Source organism: Corvus kubaryi, unplaced genomic scaffold (genome assembly GCF_017639235.1).
Source record: "Corvus kubaryi isolate FWS band 111438036 unplaced genomic scaffold, C.kubaryi_AGA036_p1.0 37354, whole genome shotgun sequence".
Classification (NCBI taxonomy): Eukaryota; Metazoa; Chordata; class Aves; order Passeriformes; family Corvidae; genus Corvus; species Corvus kubaryi.
The window spans coordinates 523,207-539,331 of record NW_024581116.1 but is presented as its reverse complement, the minus strand read 5'-3'; the positions used below and the strand labels follow the sequence as shown (position 1 = coordinate 539,331).

The window sequence follows — 16,125 nt, the reverse complement described above, 5'->3', positions numbered from 1 at the left end:
TCCAATACCAGCCATTCTTGGGTTTTGTGATCTTTAACGTGATGTGACTTATAAAGTGATTTCTCACAGAAACCCCATGGAAGAGATGAAATCCCAAGGTGAGGTGTGTAAGTTCCAGTGGCGATGCTGTTGTCTGCTCAACATGAAATATCTCAGTCTTCCCCCAAAAGGAGGGGACTGAGGTGCAATGGACTTCCCCTGCAGCCACCCAGGGGTGGAGTGGATGGATCTGGGGTGACCCTGAGCCCCCTCCACTCTATAAATGCCATTTTGGCTGCACCCCCTCATGAATCCCTCTATTCTGAAGGACCACACATCCGAGCGTACAACGCCTGGGTCCCTTGCTTCAATATGGACATTGAGGGGCTGGAGCGTGTCCAGGGAAGGGAATGGAGCTGGGGAAGGCGCTGGAGCACCAGGAGCAGCTGAGGGAGCTGGGAAAGGGGCTCAGCCTGGAGAAAAGGAGGCTTGGGGGGACCGTGTGGCTCTGCACAAGTCCCTGACAGGAGGGGGCCAGGGGGGTGATCGGGCTCTGCTCCCAGGGAACAAGGGACAGACAAGGGGACATAGCCTTAAGCTGCCCCAGAGAAGATTTAGTTTGGACATTTTATTAGGAAGAATTTCTTCACGGAAGGGATGATGCCCAGGAACTTCCACCTGAACATGAGGAAGAGTTTCCTTCCTGTGCAGTGACCGAGCACTGAACAGGTTGATCAGAGAGAGTGTGGAGAGTCTCTCACTGGAGATATTCCAGAACCATCTGGACACAATCCTGTGCCACGTGCTCTGGGATGACTCTGCTTGAGCACAGGCGTTGGACCAGATGACCCACTTTGGTCACTTCCAAACTGATCAGTTCTGTGATTCTGTGCTTAGACATTGGACGGGGCTGCCCAGGGAGGTGGTGGAGTCCCCATCCTGGAGGTGTCCAAGGAACGCCTGGATGTGGCACTCAGTGCTCTGGTCTGGTGACAAGGTAGTGACGGGTCACAGGTTAGATTCGGTGATCCTGGAGGTCTTTTCCAACCTAATTAATTCCGTGATTCATCCAGCCTGCTTCGCTCCCAGGCTAGGGGCAGCGGGAAGAACTACAGCTCCCACAGCGCACCGCGGCGACCCGCCGGGAGTGAAGGGGGCGGTGCGGGCGCAGTGCCCACTGGGAGTTGTAGTCCTGCCGGCATTGGCCCGGCGCGGCACCTCCCTCGCCGGCGCTCCTCCCCGCTCCGGCTCTCCCTCGGCAGACGGAAGCCGGGCAGGGACGAGGGAGCCGGGAAGGCTGGAGCGGCAGGATGGGGGACTCCAAAGTGAAGGTGGCGGTGCGTGTCCGCCCCATGAACCGGCGAGGTGAGACCCTCCCCCTTTCCCAGCATCCCCCTCCTCTGTCCTTCCCGGGAGCGGCGCGGGCCGGGGGTGCCGGTCCTTGGGGACAGGTGTCCACCGGGACAGGTGTGCCCCAGTGCGGGTGAATCGGTGCGTGTCCGTGTGTGCTTAATTATTTATCACGAATAAACACACCCTGGATAGGCACAGGCGGGTGTGTGGCCGCAGCCGCGCTGTGCTCGCCCCCCTCTCCTGATATCCCTTTTCCTAAACCTGCCTGGGTTTATGGCTTTATTTTTGCCGTGCCCGCTCCCCGGGGGAGCAGCTCTCTCCACACCTCTTGCATCTGCTTTACAGCCGGTTCCTGCTGGGACAGTGCTTCCTTCTTCCTGCTTTGCGGTTTTGGGGGAAAATGCCTCTTTTTCTGCATTTTGCCCTGTGCTAATTCACCCCGCTGCTCTCCGACCCCTCGGTGCTTGAGCGGGACGCTGTTAACCAGATGACAGCGACACAAGGGCAAAAACAAGCAAGAAAATACAGAAGAGGAAGCGAGAATTGACAAGAGAATTTTTTTGTTGTTGTTTTTTGGGTTGTTGGTGGTTTTTCTTCCCCCCTCAACGAAACTTGCCTAAGGGTTATGTTAATCAGACCGTGGTCTGGGCAGCTGTTTAAATGTTTATTACTTGTCTTAATTAGAAAAACTTGCTCTGGATGATGAGGAAGTGAGTATGAAAAGGCAGCTTCAGCCAAGGAATAGGAAGGTGAAGAAGGCAGAAAGCCAAGAAATGTGTTGGGTGGCTTTTTTTTTCATCCCACATTCTCACAGGAGTATGCCAATAACTCCTTTTGGGGAAAGGGAATCCAGTGAAGTCAGTTCAGTAGTTGAAGCAAAAAAAAAAGGAGGGAGAGGGGAAGCCCTTTATCGTCTACATGATCTGACATAAAATATCTTTTTTATTCCTTTCTGTAAAAAAGAAAAAGGGTTAAAGTATTGAATACAGTGATTCTACACCTTGTAAAATGTCAGCAGGGGAATGTTCACTGAGTTCACAAGAGCTCCTGAGTCCCACTTCCAGAACAAGAGATGGAGTTGATGCCTTTACAGTCTGGTGGTTTAGGGAAATCGAGGATATTCTGACCAAAAGCTGCATTTTGTTAAACTTCAGGTGTCAGCTCTCAAAACCGAGGAGGATCCATCCTTACAGAGAATTGCTTGGAGGAGATGGAGTGGCAGTGTGGAGGAGTTGGTGGGAGCTGGGAGAGGAGCTGAGAGGTTGTGCCTGGTGTCAGTGACAGACTTGGGCTTTCCTCTTGCTCATGTCCCTTTCCTGACATAGGTCATTTCCTTGGCTCTGCCCCAGACGTCTCCTGACTGCTTGGTGTTCCTCACCCCCGGGATTAGACAATAATTCAGGTTGGAAGGGACCTCTGGAGCACGTCAAATGAGATGAGGTTGCACAGGGCCTCTCTCAGTGAAGTTTGGAATCTCCAGGGGTGACTAATGCACCTCTCCCTCCCACATATACCCTACATCTGTTCAGCCCTGAGTTTGTCCACATGTCCCTTTCCAGCCAGGAACTGTGGGGAAGCAGTGGGGGAAGTAAAGGAATCTGGAGGAAATCTAGATTGTATCTAGTTATTCTCTTTCATGGAATATTCTGAGTTGGAAGGGACCCATAAATCTAAGTTCTGTTTGTCTTTTATTCTGTATATACTTTATAATGTTATGGAGAGGGTGACTCCTGTCAGGAGGCTCATCCAGGCATGAGGGACATTTGAGTATCAATCCTTGATGCTCATCAGAGAGAAGGGGGGCCTGAACCCCCTGCTCTTGGCAGTTTGCAGCTATTAAACATCCTGTTATTTTTGAGTGATACTCAAATCCATTTAGGTCTAGCCTAGAAGATCCATGTCATTTTCTCCCTCAAACAAAATGTCCTGGAAGTGGGTTTTTTTTTCCCAGCAGATTATTTGTCACAGTCCAGATGTTTTGGTCAGGCCTAAACAACTGATACCTCTGTGTGGTATTTCTGATGTACCTAGAATTTATAGAAACAAACAGTGATATCAAGGCTGCAATTTTTCTTACCTATTTATTGTTAAATTTAAGAATTTGTGCCACTGATTTTCTGGAGAGTCATCCATTTGTAAGACTTCTGTGGACTGGCTTTTTTTTATTAGGCTTTGAGGCAAGAGGCAGCTTTCCTGGAAGCTCTTTCATATACATTTTGTTCTGAGCAGTATTTGTGTGGGGTTCTGGGGCTTTGGACCTGAAGCAAGTATTTGTTTTCTTCAGGATCACGAGTAATGTTCTTTCCTTCCCTCTGCACCGAAGGGCTTAACATTGCAAACCTGTCAGTTGGCTGAGACTGTGCAAAGTTAAGCTTTGAAATATTCTCAGTGTTTACGTGTGGTGGTGGTGGTTGTCTTTGGTGTTTGAGTTATGAATTTCTTAAGGCGAGGGTTTATTAGGTTAATAAAAGTGGTGCGCTTAACTGTTAGGAGTTTTTACAGCTCATAAAAGCATAATGGGTTCCTTGCCTGCCTGTGGAAGGGATTTGTGTATCAAATAATTGGTTATTTATAGCGGTCGCATTTCAAGGTGTTTGGATTGAGGGTCCTGCTTCATTCTTATGCAGAGTGGTAATCCATAAACTCAGTTTATAGCACTCATTTTTAGTGAGGGGAAGCATTTCTAATTGTGCTTGGGTTTGGGGTTTTTTGCATCCAGGCTACTTTATTTTGCATCTTGCTTCAAATTAGACCTCAATTCCTACGAAGCCTGTGTGGAAGCTTTGCTTTTATAAAAATGCTGCTGCGTCCACACGTTCGCAGTGCCACGTCTGAAGTTGGAGGCTCTGCTGGGTGGCAACAGAGGCGTCTTTTTTTACATCCCTTCTACTTTGCAAACTGGGATCTCGATTAACAGGCTTTTATGAATTAAATAATTCAGTATTGTTTTGTTAGATAAGGCTCCTGGTCTTTTATTTTCTTGGCTCTGTAATTCACTAAAGTATTTCCTAGTGCACTGTGTTATTCAAATGGGGGTTTGATAACAATCAGGAAGTTCTTCTGCTGTTTTATTTAAGAGTTGTGGTGGATTTCCTTTCATGAGTGTCGTGTTTGACTTCTCTTAGCAGATATTCATCATATTTCAGGTAAATGCAAATCTCAAGCCATACCACGAAGCAAAGCAAATGACAGCTGAAGGCTTTTTAATTAAGATTTTTCTGACTGAATGCTTTGTTTTCAGGTGATGTTTGGGTACAGGCAGTACATTAGTATATTCAAGTCATTGTTTTTTCTTGTGCTTTTGGATCAGTTCAGTGCAGTGTTAATTAACGCTGATAAAAGTTGTTCTATTTTAAAAGAAAGCAACTTATGCTCAAGGATATGGCTGATGACACTTAAGCCAGACCAAACTGCTACGTCTCACTTGGGTCAATACTTTTTAAACAAGATAGGCAGGAAAACAACTGCCTGTATTCTGGCGATGCTGCTGGATTAAACTGCTCTAGAATTGTAGTGTAACACCTACAGCTCCAGTTTAAATACCTGGATTGCCTGTAAATACCCATTCAGGTATCTGTGGATATACATATTTATCCAGACTATCAGTGTCCAAACAGGGATCTTCTCATGCTTTGATGGTGAAGGTTCTGTTTCCCATGCTTGTAAGGAAGGAATTTGCTTTTGTGTCTGTACAAGCTTCTGATCACTGTGTCGGGTGGTAATTTTATGTCCTCCAACCCTTTTTGGAGGAGGTTTCATTTCCAGCCACTTGAAATATTTTCGGGGTTTGAGGTGAGGAGGTGGGGGTTGTTCCTGTGCTCTTGTTTGTTTGTTTTCCCATGGAGATTACAACAGAGACAATTTATCTATAAATTGGAGTTTGTGCAAGCGGGTTTATAAGATTAATTGTGGTGTTAGAGGGAGTGAAGTGGCACGTCTTGTATCCTGATGGCAATGTGCAAACCACACGACTTTTCTTCACCATTGTCCTCATGAGTGCCTGGAGTTTGGAATGTTTCCTGGTGATGGTTGATAAGCTATAAAATAGTGTTTGGGCTGGGAGCAGGCTTAACCTTGAGATAAGGTGCCAAATGGGTAAAGGATGCAGTTAATGTTTCATCTTGTGAGGCAATCGTATTTTAAGAGCTCCTAAGGTGCTACAGCCTTACTCCCCACAGCCAGAGACTCCCAGACATCCAACGTGGGTGCCACAAAGGAATTTTAGTGCTAATTGCACCTTCGGAGCTCCAAGGGCAGGGGGAGGTTCCCATCCTGCTCTGGTTTCAGGTTGGCTGCTCCCCCTGAAGATCAGATACACTTGGAATAGCTCTGCCTGGGCTTTTGGGTGCTTGGTGGCAGAGCAAACTCTCTTGCATTTCATGCCTGTTGACTCCAGAGTGTTGAACTTCCTCAGAGCTTGCCGGAGTCCCCCACTCTGATTTATTTGCTCAGTTCCCACGAGCCAAGCGGTGTTTGCAGCAGCAGAGTTGGCCGAGAGAAAGGTCCATGTCCAGATACACGAAGTACCTTCACTAAAGCTGTCTGGGGAGCTCTTTCCTTGCAGAAAATGAAGCAGCAAAGGATAGAACACGGGTTTTCTTAGCGTTTGGACAACATGGAATTAACGTGAGAGGGCACCTTGCCTGTTCCATGTGCTCATGAGTTTGAGTTGACTTTCCCCTGACAGACAAGCTCTGATATCATTGTGTCCCCTTCCAGATGCACTCGTACATATTTAATGACCTTTAATCGCTGCAAACTGAAAATTTCATGACTTACATTTGAGCAGTTCATATAACAGAGAGGCTTGAAAGATACCTTCATGTTGGTAGATGTAAATTACAAGTCAAATTACTGTATTTTAGTCAGAATTTATCATCACTATGTCTCATAACCAGTTCCCTAAAAGTGTTTTTACACTCTTTTTTGCATATAAGCCCTTAACATTATCGTGTAGATGGAAGTTATTTACACATTCACTCATCTCCTCATTTAGTTTTGCCTTTATTTGTGTTGGCTCCTATGTAGCAAAGGGCAAAGAGAAAAGTCACTCTTGGGAAACAGATATTGGCAGGGAAACTTGAGGACTTGTTGTCTTTGAACTGGCTTTCACATTTCTGTGTCAAACAAAAAAACAACAGAAAACCTCAAACAACAGCCTGTCATTTTTTTTAGTTGGCTCTTAATTGACTTGTGTGATAAATAAATATTTTAAAGTTACTGTTTAAATATTTCTCAGTGTTTTTGCCACTTGCTTTTCCAGATCAAGAAAGGTATGAGAAACCAACTGCAATTTCTTCTCCAATACAACTTGACGGCTCAGGCCACAACATTCCAGGTCTAACCTCCAAGGGAATGTTAATCTCCTGAAAATCTACTGGCAATTTAAAATATAAAATTTCTATTGTCTGTCTTTACAGGAGATTATTTGAGCTTTTGTATTTGGGGCCAATTTTGGCTTATGAGCTTAGGAGAGGCACTTTAAACCTTTCACATTTTATTTGTTATACTTCAGTTGGTTTTTCCAGCTTTTGTGAAGCTCTACAAGGCCAGTTGTTCTGGTTCCCAGTAACTGTATAGAGCTGAAGGCCCATCTCCAAAGGGTCCTGAGGTGTCACTGAAGGTACAGCTGCCCTAAATCTGGTTAGTGGGACCAGGAGGAATCTGCTGACAACTTTTATTTGAACTGTGTTGTAACACCAGGCTCATGTCTCTGTTTCAGTGGGATTCAGGATCAAATGGTATTTGAAAAGGCTGGAACACTGTCAGCCTTCATAAACTTAATTTCTTAAATTGAGATCTAGTGGAAAAATTTACATGGAAATCAAAGCTCTTGATTAAGTGGGAAGTGCTTTCCCTTAATTCATAGAATGGTTTGGGTTGCAAGGGACTTTAGAACTCATCCCATTCCATCCCCTGCCATGGGCAGGGACACCTTCTGCTAGCCCACGTTGCTCCAGCCTGGCCTTGGACACTTCCAGGGATCCAGGGGCAGCCACAGCTTCTCTGGGCAACCTGGGCTGGGTCCTCACTGCCCTCAAATGGAACAATTCCTTCCCAATATCCCATCTATCCCTGCCCTCTGGCAGTGGGAAGCCATTCCCTGTGTCCTGTCCCTCCAGGTCTTTGTCCCAAGTCCCTCTCCAGCTCTCTTGTAGCACATTTAGGCACTGGAAGGCTGCTGTCATTTTATACACTCTGAAAAAATAGGGAATGTAAAGAGGCAAGTATGGAGGGTCACATAATTTAAGACAGGTCTTTATCTACCCTGGCTGTGGTACTAAAAGGTCTTATGATGCCATGCCCCGCCCCCAAGTCATGAATTTAAAACCTTGCAGACCCCCCTTATTTACTGTATCATTGTTCATTTTAAGATTGTTTCAAGCTGCCCTGCAAAAGCCATCTCTTAGGATCACTTTGTTTGGTTCTGAAATGCAGTGACCCTTAAGTGGGATGGTTTTTGGGGTCGTGGCTGAGGAAGCTGCAGTGTCAGCACGTGGCAGTTCAGGTGTTTTTGTTGTGCCACTCGAGGCAGCCACTAGAGTTGGGTACAACATTATCAGACCTCTGTTGTCAGTAGTCGCAGCCAATCCATGAAAACAGTTCCCTACCTGATCCGTAAGCAAAGACACAAATTTCCCAGAGGTCAAAACATCCAGTGTTTCCCAAAATACGTCTCTCCCTTTCCTCCAGGATTCACACACACTCCTTGTCTCTGCCCCAAACCTGATTAGTACATTTTCAAGTGGCACCTTTGCCAGTGTTTCCTAACTCTGTTGTGGAAAATCTGCTGGGGGGAGTTTATTTATCAGCCACATGACTGCTGTTACAGAGGGATTGGAAATTCCTACCTGTGGTGGGAATGGACCAGTGCCTGCTGAATCCACCATTCCTGGCAGTGCTAGGCTGCTCCTGGCTTCGCTTTTCCAGCTGTCTCTTGCTTGCTGACTTTTCCACCCTGTTTGAAACACACTGAAATTCTTAGTGAAAAAGCCCAAAGTGTATGTGGGGAGTAGGAGTGATTTTTACAACACCCACAAGGCTTTTATCAAAGGTGTAGTAGTAATTTGGGATTGACACAAGCGTGGTTTCAGCTAAGATCTGCATTGAATCCCAGTTTTAGTCAAGTCTTGTGAGGAGCTGAAAAATCATGGGAAAGGGGAAGGAGAGTGGCTTCCTTCAACCCCCACCTTCCAGTTTCACAAGTAAAATAAAAACTCATCCAAGGAACTCTCTGTGAGTAGCTTGGACACAACAATTATTCTTACACTCAGCCCAGCTTTGCTTAACACGTCTACAGCTGTGAAATGTAAATGTGGAGAAGTGACTCAGATACGTGTTACCCTCTTATTATGGATGTCACAGCTCTCTTACTCTGAAGCTGTGAAAGAGATTTTCGTTCCCTGCAATAAATGGTTCTTGATGTTGAGAGTTTGAGTTTTAATTCTTCAAAGAGCAATTAGCTGATTAGTTTCTTATTTGATAAAGCAAATGAGTAGTTGATTGTGTTTTCTTGGTAATTTCCTTTCTTGGAAGGTAGAAGCAGGTTAGCAGTAATAATAGGTGAGATTTTCTTTTTGTTTAAGGTGCAAAGATTGGGATAAATCTCCAAAGTCTGACAGCGAGCCACTTCTGTCATCTTTTAATTTCATCTTTAATTTCTAAATTTCATGCTGCCTGAAAAAAAACACACCTGAATAGTTGAAGAAAATAATACCAAACTTTGACAAGTGAGTCCTTACTACAGGACAAATTAAGTGGGATGTTTGGATGTGCATCCTCATGATCTTATCTTGGTGCATCCTAATTTTGCTTGTTGTTCAGGAGCAGCAAGTACCCAGCTCACCTGGGAGACACTGAAACTAGTAAAAGTAAGGGTGGAGTCCTGGTGTGATCATATCCGAAAGAGCAGGCAGATAATTTGACTAGAAGGCCAACCTGCTTTAATGATATTAAAAACTTAATGAGGTGGAAATGATGATGATATAAGTTTCAGTAGTGGCTAAGATTCATCTCTCAGTGTACTGGAAGCATTAAAGGATTCAGAAATCTGTCAAGGAATGTAATGGAGCCAGAATTTGAAGAAGGTGAATGATGTGCTGTTCAAACAGGATTTAAAGTGTTTCTTCAGCCGAAAGGAGAGTTGCCATGTGAGCCTTTGGCTAAGGTAACTTGGATAAGCAGCCTTAAGGCTGCCTGGATCCAGACCCAGCTTAGAGGCTCAGTATAACTGTTTCTCAGGGGTTTATTTCATGTGACACCATGAACTGGTGGAGCAATTCATCTCTGCTGGGACAAGGTTTCTCCCAGCTCCTTTCTTCCCTCTGCACAGGTCTCCCGTCCTGTTTGCATGGCCAAGGTTTCAGTGGGGATGGAGCTTTCCATAGGGTCTGGATACATCTGTGTTCCATGTTGGGTTTTCTGCTGTTGAAGTAACGTGAGGTGACTTACAGAGGATCTTCTGAGCATGGTAGTGGCAGGTGAGCAACAGGCACAGGAGGGAAGGACTGGGACCTCTCTGCTTGGCAATGGCTGCTAGTTTGGCTCACCACATCTTCCAAAACCGTGCAGCACACCAAGGTGAGGGGTTTTAATGTTATCTGTGAGAGGTGATAATCAGACAAGGTGTGTTGCACGGGACAAACTGGCTTTGAATCTTTTTTCCTGAAAGGACATTTGACTTTCAGGGAGTCTCTTATCCTGCCTGTGTGCTTTCTTAAGGATATTTCACAAAGAGAGGTTTAATGAACTGGGCAGTCATGGATGCAAAGCCTGCCATGGGCGTTCTCTCTCAAGAGCTGCACTAAAAAAATGTGACGGAGACCATGCTGCTTGCAGACCTTGTGCTTTGCACAAGATTACTCACAGCATTCTTACTCGGTGGCTGGGGCTTGGAAGAGGGTGTGAACTCATTGTAGGTGAAGTGAATAGATAAATCCTGGGCAACAATTGGAATGAGGCAGGTAAAACCCTTCTTCAGGAGCTGGGAAAAGCAGGTCACTGCAGTACAGAGTGTTAATCACTAACCGGCCAGACCGAGATAAAGTGCCTTGTCGGATATGGGACGTATGGAGAACATGGTTTCATCTAAGCAAGCATGTGTTGCATATTAATAATAGGTAAATTGGCTTTCAGGGTGTGGGGAGAAATTAAAATAAACACTGGCTTCTGGAACTCGTCTGGCTCTTCCTCCTGCAAAAGCACAGTGTAATAACAGAGGAGCGGTTTTGCTCAGGAAGATTTCAGTTTCATGTGACTGCCTGCTTTGGCCAGTGATCTTGAGCTTTGCGTTTCTTTGCTGCGTGTCAGGTAGCGAAAGGCTGTAACATTTCTTTCCAAAAATGCCCGTGGAAGAACCTCCCTCTTACTATGTCACTTACCAGGAGCAAGAAGTCTGCAAGGTGCTGTGCAATGAAGATCTGTGGTCTCTGTCTGAGAAATTTCCAGTCTGAGTTTATAAGGTGCTGTGAGGTGAAAGAGCAAGTACAGGTGACTGAGAAGGAAAGAGCAGAGATGAAGGAGGATGAGGATTATAATTAACATGATTAGACACGAGCGTATTTGGGTGATTCAGCTGAGGTGCTGTACCCTGTGTGGGGTTGTTCAGCGTAGCCCCTTGTCATCCTGGCGTGGGAGGGTGTGAACAGTGTGTCATGGCCATTGGAATCAGCACTTGGGAGCACTTTCCAGGGCCACTGTCACCATGCAGGGACATGCTTGTGTCCAGGCCCCGCGTCCTGCATGTCTGTAGCAGTGACTCTGGGTGCAGGCTGTGTGCTTTATCCCATACCTAACTCTGTTTGTCACTGGGTGGATACTTTGGACTGCTGTCAGTGTTATCTGAAGCTTTTTATTTTGCTTTCCCCACCTCTAGGGCCGAGAATTCTCACACACTCCAAATATCCTCATTACTCATAGTCCACATCCCACTGCTTAGCGTCAATTGGCAGAGCTGGACTTCCCGGGAGCCTGTGGGGGAAGGACAAACCCTTTTCTACATGCTTGCACCTAAATTATTTTTGATGGGACTTGAATTTCTGAGAGCAGGTGCCCCAGGACTGACAGCTGGCACCATATCACAGCAGTGGCCGGGGAAAATGCGCTGCAGATGGCAGGGCCAGCTTTCCCTGTGAGCCTGTGAGGCATTGAGGGAGCAATAAGAAGAGCTGTCAAAGTGGTACCAAGCCTAAATGGTTCCTTTCCCCCAGAAGAAATTTCATACTGCCCTTGTATATGCTGATTGTCCTTCAGTGAAACCCAAGTGCTTTTTCTTGCTTTGAAAAGAGTGCTTGCTTTAAAGCTGGACAGGATCCATCCCATCAGAATATCCCTAGAAGTGGAATTTGGCAAAAGTCCTGTTTCTATTCTCTAGCTGATGGGTGGCTGTCAGACTGCATGAATAAATTTGGTGTCTGGAGGAAGTAATGGTGTATATAATCCCAGTGCTTTAGGAGCAGCACTTGACACTCTCTCATTTCTTTATAGAGCTTGATCTGCATACAAAATGTGTGGTGGATGTGGATGCAAACAAGGTTATTCTTCACCCCATAAACACCAACCTTTCAAAAGGAGATGGCAGGTAAGATTTTTGAATTGGGTAGGTCAGATTGCATAAATGAAATATGAGTCTAACAAGTAGGAAATGTAGGCCTTGATAGAGGGTTTTTCGGTTCAAAAATTACATATATCCTTTCCACAGTGTAATTGCCATCATCCATAAAATAAGGCTGATTTTTACCTCGCTGGGAAGTTGCTTGGAAAACCTTGTACATATTCTTCCTGCTTTCAATAACATGTTAGTGCTTAATGTGTCCATGAACATTCATTTTTTTCTTGCGTGCTGCTATGGGACAGGAGAAATTTAAATCTGCAAAACAATTTGAGCAGGGCACAGTTTGTCATTTTGGAATGAAATAAATTTTCACAGTTGTTTTCTTATAGTGGGTCATGGTGTGAGAAGGGGAATGGGAACATTCTGGAGAGATGTAGCTCTAGGAGTTTCTCGACAGTGGGGCATTCCATGCGTCAAAAACCTGTGGAGAGGTGGCTGAGGGTAGGGACCAGTTTGTGTCGGAACTGGCATTAATCTATTAAATTACTGTGAAACTGAAAAGTCATGCAATAAGTGGTGGAGTTAAGCTTGTGACTATTTCATTTACTGCTTGATGCAAGGGGAGGAAATGAAAAAATATATGCGTGAAACAAAATAATGGTGCAGGAAAAGGCAAAACCTGTTGCTGGATGTCTGCAGTCAATCCTCTGTTTCCTGGGGGGGAAAAAGGAAGAGGTCTTAAGGGTAACAGAAAGGAGAAGAATTCAGTTAAACACATTACAAAACAGAGTTTTGTTTAAATTTTTCATGTGAAGCTGAGCTGTGTATCAGGGGTCAGTATTCATTAACTGCTCTCTGATAATTTAAACTCCTCAAACCCAAGTGGTAGTAAATGGACAAGCGAAGAGATCATCAGGTGCAGTATTTACCTTCCATTGTTAGTAGCTGAAAGATTTGTTACAGACGGTGGGACTGGAGCTTTAATAAGTTTCTTAAAACCAAACAGGCTGTGTGTGGGGGGGTGTTTTTGTTTGTATCAATATCCTCCTCCTCCTCCAGGAACACGTGCATTGTTCAGCTGCCAAAACCCTACGTTGATTTGAGCCTCGAAAACTGCTAAAAATGGCAGGAAATTGAGATTCTCAGAAGCTGAGTCGGCCACAGCTGGATTAAAAATGTAACTCATGGTTTCTCTAAAACATGGCAATGAAATGCATGGTTTCTAGTCCCTAAAATGTGTTTAAAAACGTTCATGGGGCAGTCACACATCATGCAAATCGTGTCCCTTGGCAGGGGAGGGCTGGCTTGGCAGTGGCTTGAGGTCCCAGCCAAGGTGGTGAGCTCAGTGTGAGAATCCAGCACCAGAGCGAAGAATGCTTCATTTGCATCCTCACAAATACCCACTGCTAATCTAAGCAGGAAGCATACGAAATTTACATGGGGTGATTCAATAGAAGAGAGGAAAGTGGAGGCCCATTAACTGCACTGAGGGTTTGCCTGCACACGGTGAGACAACAGATCCCAAAAACACAAGTTAGAGCGGTAAGGGTTTGGAACAGGGTCCTTTTGGAACAGGTCACACCCTTGAGAGGCTGCTGCTGAATTGTCTTGGCTTCTGCAGCTCCATCAGAGGAGTCTTAAAAATCAGCTCAAGGAAAAGGTTAGTCTTAGCTGCAGTTTTTCTAAGTCTGGAGGTTAATTTATGCCCAGGTTCTGCTTCCGTTTCCAAATCCACCATCAACTACTTCGCCTTCTGTTACAAAATCAATTCCTTTGGATTTCAGACTTTTCTGGTGTCTCAAGTGAGCTGAAGGAATTCTGGCAAACCTTTTAACTGAACAGGGAAAAGAGAAGTAAATAATATTGTAAATACACAGTTCAGGTGCTTGCAAAGCAGGGCAAGTTTGAAAACCTCCAGAGCTTTGCTGCATTTCTCATTGAGATGCCAGGGCAAATTTAGGAACTGGGAAAAGAATTTTAGAAACAGAACTCTGTGCTGTCACATCCCCACTTGTCGTGACTCAGCTGTGCTCTGGCAGGGAGTGACATTTGGAAAAACAACCCATGACTTTTGGATTTACGCATTTTTTCCCCACTTCCATCCTCTCTGGGAGAAACCAAGCCTGGGAGATTGGGAGATGTAAATAAATCCCCCAACTTGAGGTATGTGGGACCTGACTGTTGGATGTGGCAAGCTGTGTCCATGTAATTGCCACTGAAACGTTGTCAGGTGTTCAGAAAAATGTAGCTGTTTGAAATTTGACATTAAAAAATAAGGAATGTTTTGAAAATCTGGGTGATGACTGATGGACCTCACTTTTTCTTGAGTATATTACTTACACATTCCTCTAGAGACTTGAGGATTAATAAGTACATGTAAAACAGTTGCTCTTAAAAAAAGTCTCTTTTCACATGGCTGAAAAAAATCTGGTATTCTCCTGTTATTCCTTAACCAAGAAATGACCTTTCCTGAGCTGGAGAGAGAGGCAGCAGTTATTTTATTGAGCAATCCTTAATGGTGTTGTGCAGGTTTCAGTAACTTGATCACGTACAAAAGATCAATTTTAAAATCCATGGGATGACCTCCAGGCTGGGCAGGCTTTGCTATTAACCTTGGGCTGTTGGGGGGGGTGGGTTTGGTTGAGTGGCGGCTTCTTGTGTTAAAATTAAAATTATACCAGGTGGAAATGCTCACCCTTTTCTTTAGCTGCCTTCACAAAATTAATTGTGACAGAGCTTTGAGTTTCTGTCACAAATTTCCCCAAATGACCTCTGTAAATCAAAATCTCCCCTCAAGGATGTGTGAAGCTCCAGGGATTCGCTGTGGATGGATAATACCATTAGCATGACTTGTCCCCTCCTTTGTTTGCCTTCCTGAGCTGTCTGCTCCCTCTGCTCTCCCTGTTGCAAAGGTCAAGGCTGAAGTTTCTTTATCAACTCGGGATTTACTCTGTGCCGCAAAGATTACTCACAGCATTCTTACTCGGTGGCTGGGGCTTGGAAGAGGGTGTGAACTCATTGTAGGTGAAGTGAATAGATAAATCCTGGGCAACAATTGGAATGTTTATGGGAATTAATTTTTTGGAAAATCTCCAAATTGACTCTAATTATTCCAGGCTCCTTTATAGCCCTTTTTTTTTTTTCTTTTAACTATCGATTTGCTTGTGGTGTAATTTTACATTTCCCAAGCAAGACTTATTAAGAAGATTTAATTTTTTTTTGACAGGTCAGACAAAGGAGGTTTATGCTGTCTTGCAGACATGACTGTAATTGATGTGTAACTGATATGAGCTCAGAGATCAGTGGTGTATCAGTCTGGCACAGCCCTGTGAATCAGCAGTGATACTTGTAAAGCAAAGCATTCATTAAATCTGCCCAGCAAACCACTTTCGAGCCTTTTTATTAAGAGAAAATGCTTAAAAATGAAACAAGTGCTGACTTCACTGTACTTTTGTTGCAGTTTGTGGTTTCTAGCTGCTTTCCCTCTTGTTTTGCAGAACAGAGAGATTCCAAAGACTGGCGCAGGGTAAAAACCTCTTCCAAGGAATGAGTGCAGCTAACTGGAGCTGACAAGTGTGTTAAACCAGGCTGGGTTTTTCCTTTTGAGCTATTGTAATGTCTTTATAATTAGTGCTTTGTAGTAGATAATTCAGTAATTGAGGATCTTTATAAAGATTTGCTTTTAAGGTATCTATTTCTGGATTTAAACCAGTTTATTTTTCTGTGCCCGCACAGACACTTTTTTTGCTCATCCAGTTGTGGCGCTTACACTCAATTTGGTTGTTTTTAAGGAGATCTGGAAATTGAGAAGGGGTGTGTGTTATTATCTTAGGCTTGAGGATTTTTGTAGCCTTGCAGCAGCTGAGCTCAGTGATTTCTGCTTTGATGAGGAACTCGGTGAAGCCCAAGTATATTTTACATGGGCAAGAATATTTTTAGAGGATTCTTCTGCCATTCCAATTCCTGCTTTCTTTCTGAGACATCTGACAGTCCTAAAGAAGGTCATGGGGAGATAGGGCTTGGAGCAACCTGGGATGGTGGAAAATGTCCTTGCCCATGGCAGGAGGTTGGAATGGGACGAGCTTTAAGGTCCTTCCAACCCAAACTATGATTCAAGTGGGTAATAAATTGCTGGTTTCATGTGGATGATGGACTTCAGGCAGTGGTTGGGTTAAAATGAACAGACCAGTGTGTTAAAACTTCCTTGAGTTTGTCTTTGGACTGAAGTTTCTTTCTTCTTA

At 44.6% G+C, this 16,125-nt stretch overlaps 1 protein-coding gene across 3 annotated transcripts in view; it reads left to right on the top strand.

Annotated features, from left to right (window-relative positions):
• The first annotated feature begins 1,230 nt into the window (after positions 1 to 1,230).
• The window catches only part of KIF13B (kinesin family member 13B), a 119,909-nt gene continuing 105,014 nt past the window's right edge, over positions 1,231 to 16,125 (top strand). For all 3 annotated transcript variants that reach the window (XM_042032771.1, XM_042032772.1, XM_042032770.1), the window contains exons 1-2: positions 1,231 to 1,344; positions 11,818 to 11,911. In XM_042032771.1, coding sequence (XP_041888705.1) covers positions 1,290 to 1,344; positions 11,818 to 11,911 — 149 coding nt within the window. In that variant the 5' untranslated portion in view covers positions 1,231 to 1,289. The remainder of the gene's footprint in view (positions 1,345 to 11,817; positions 11,912 to 16,125) is intronic.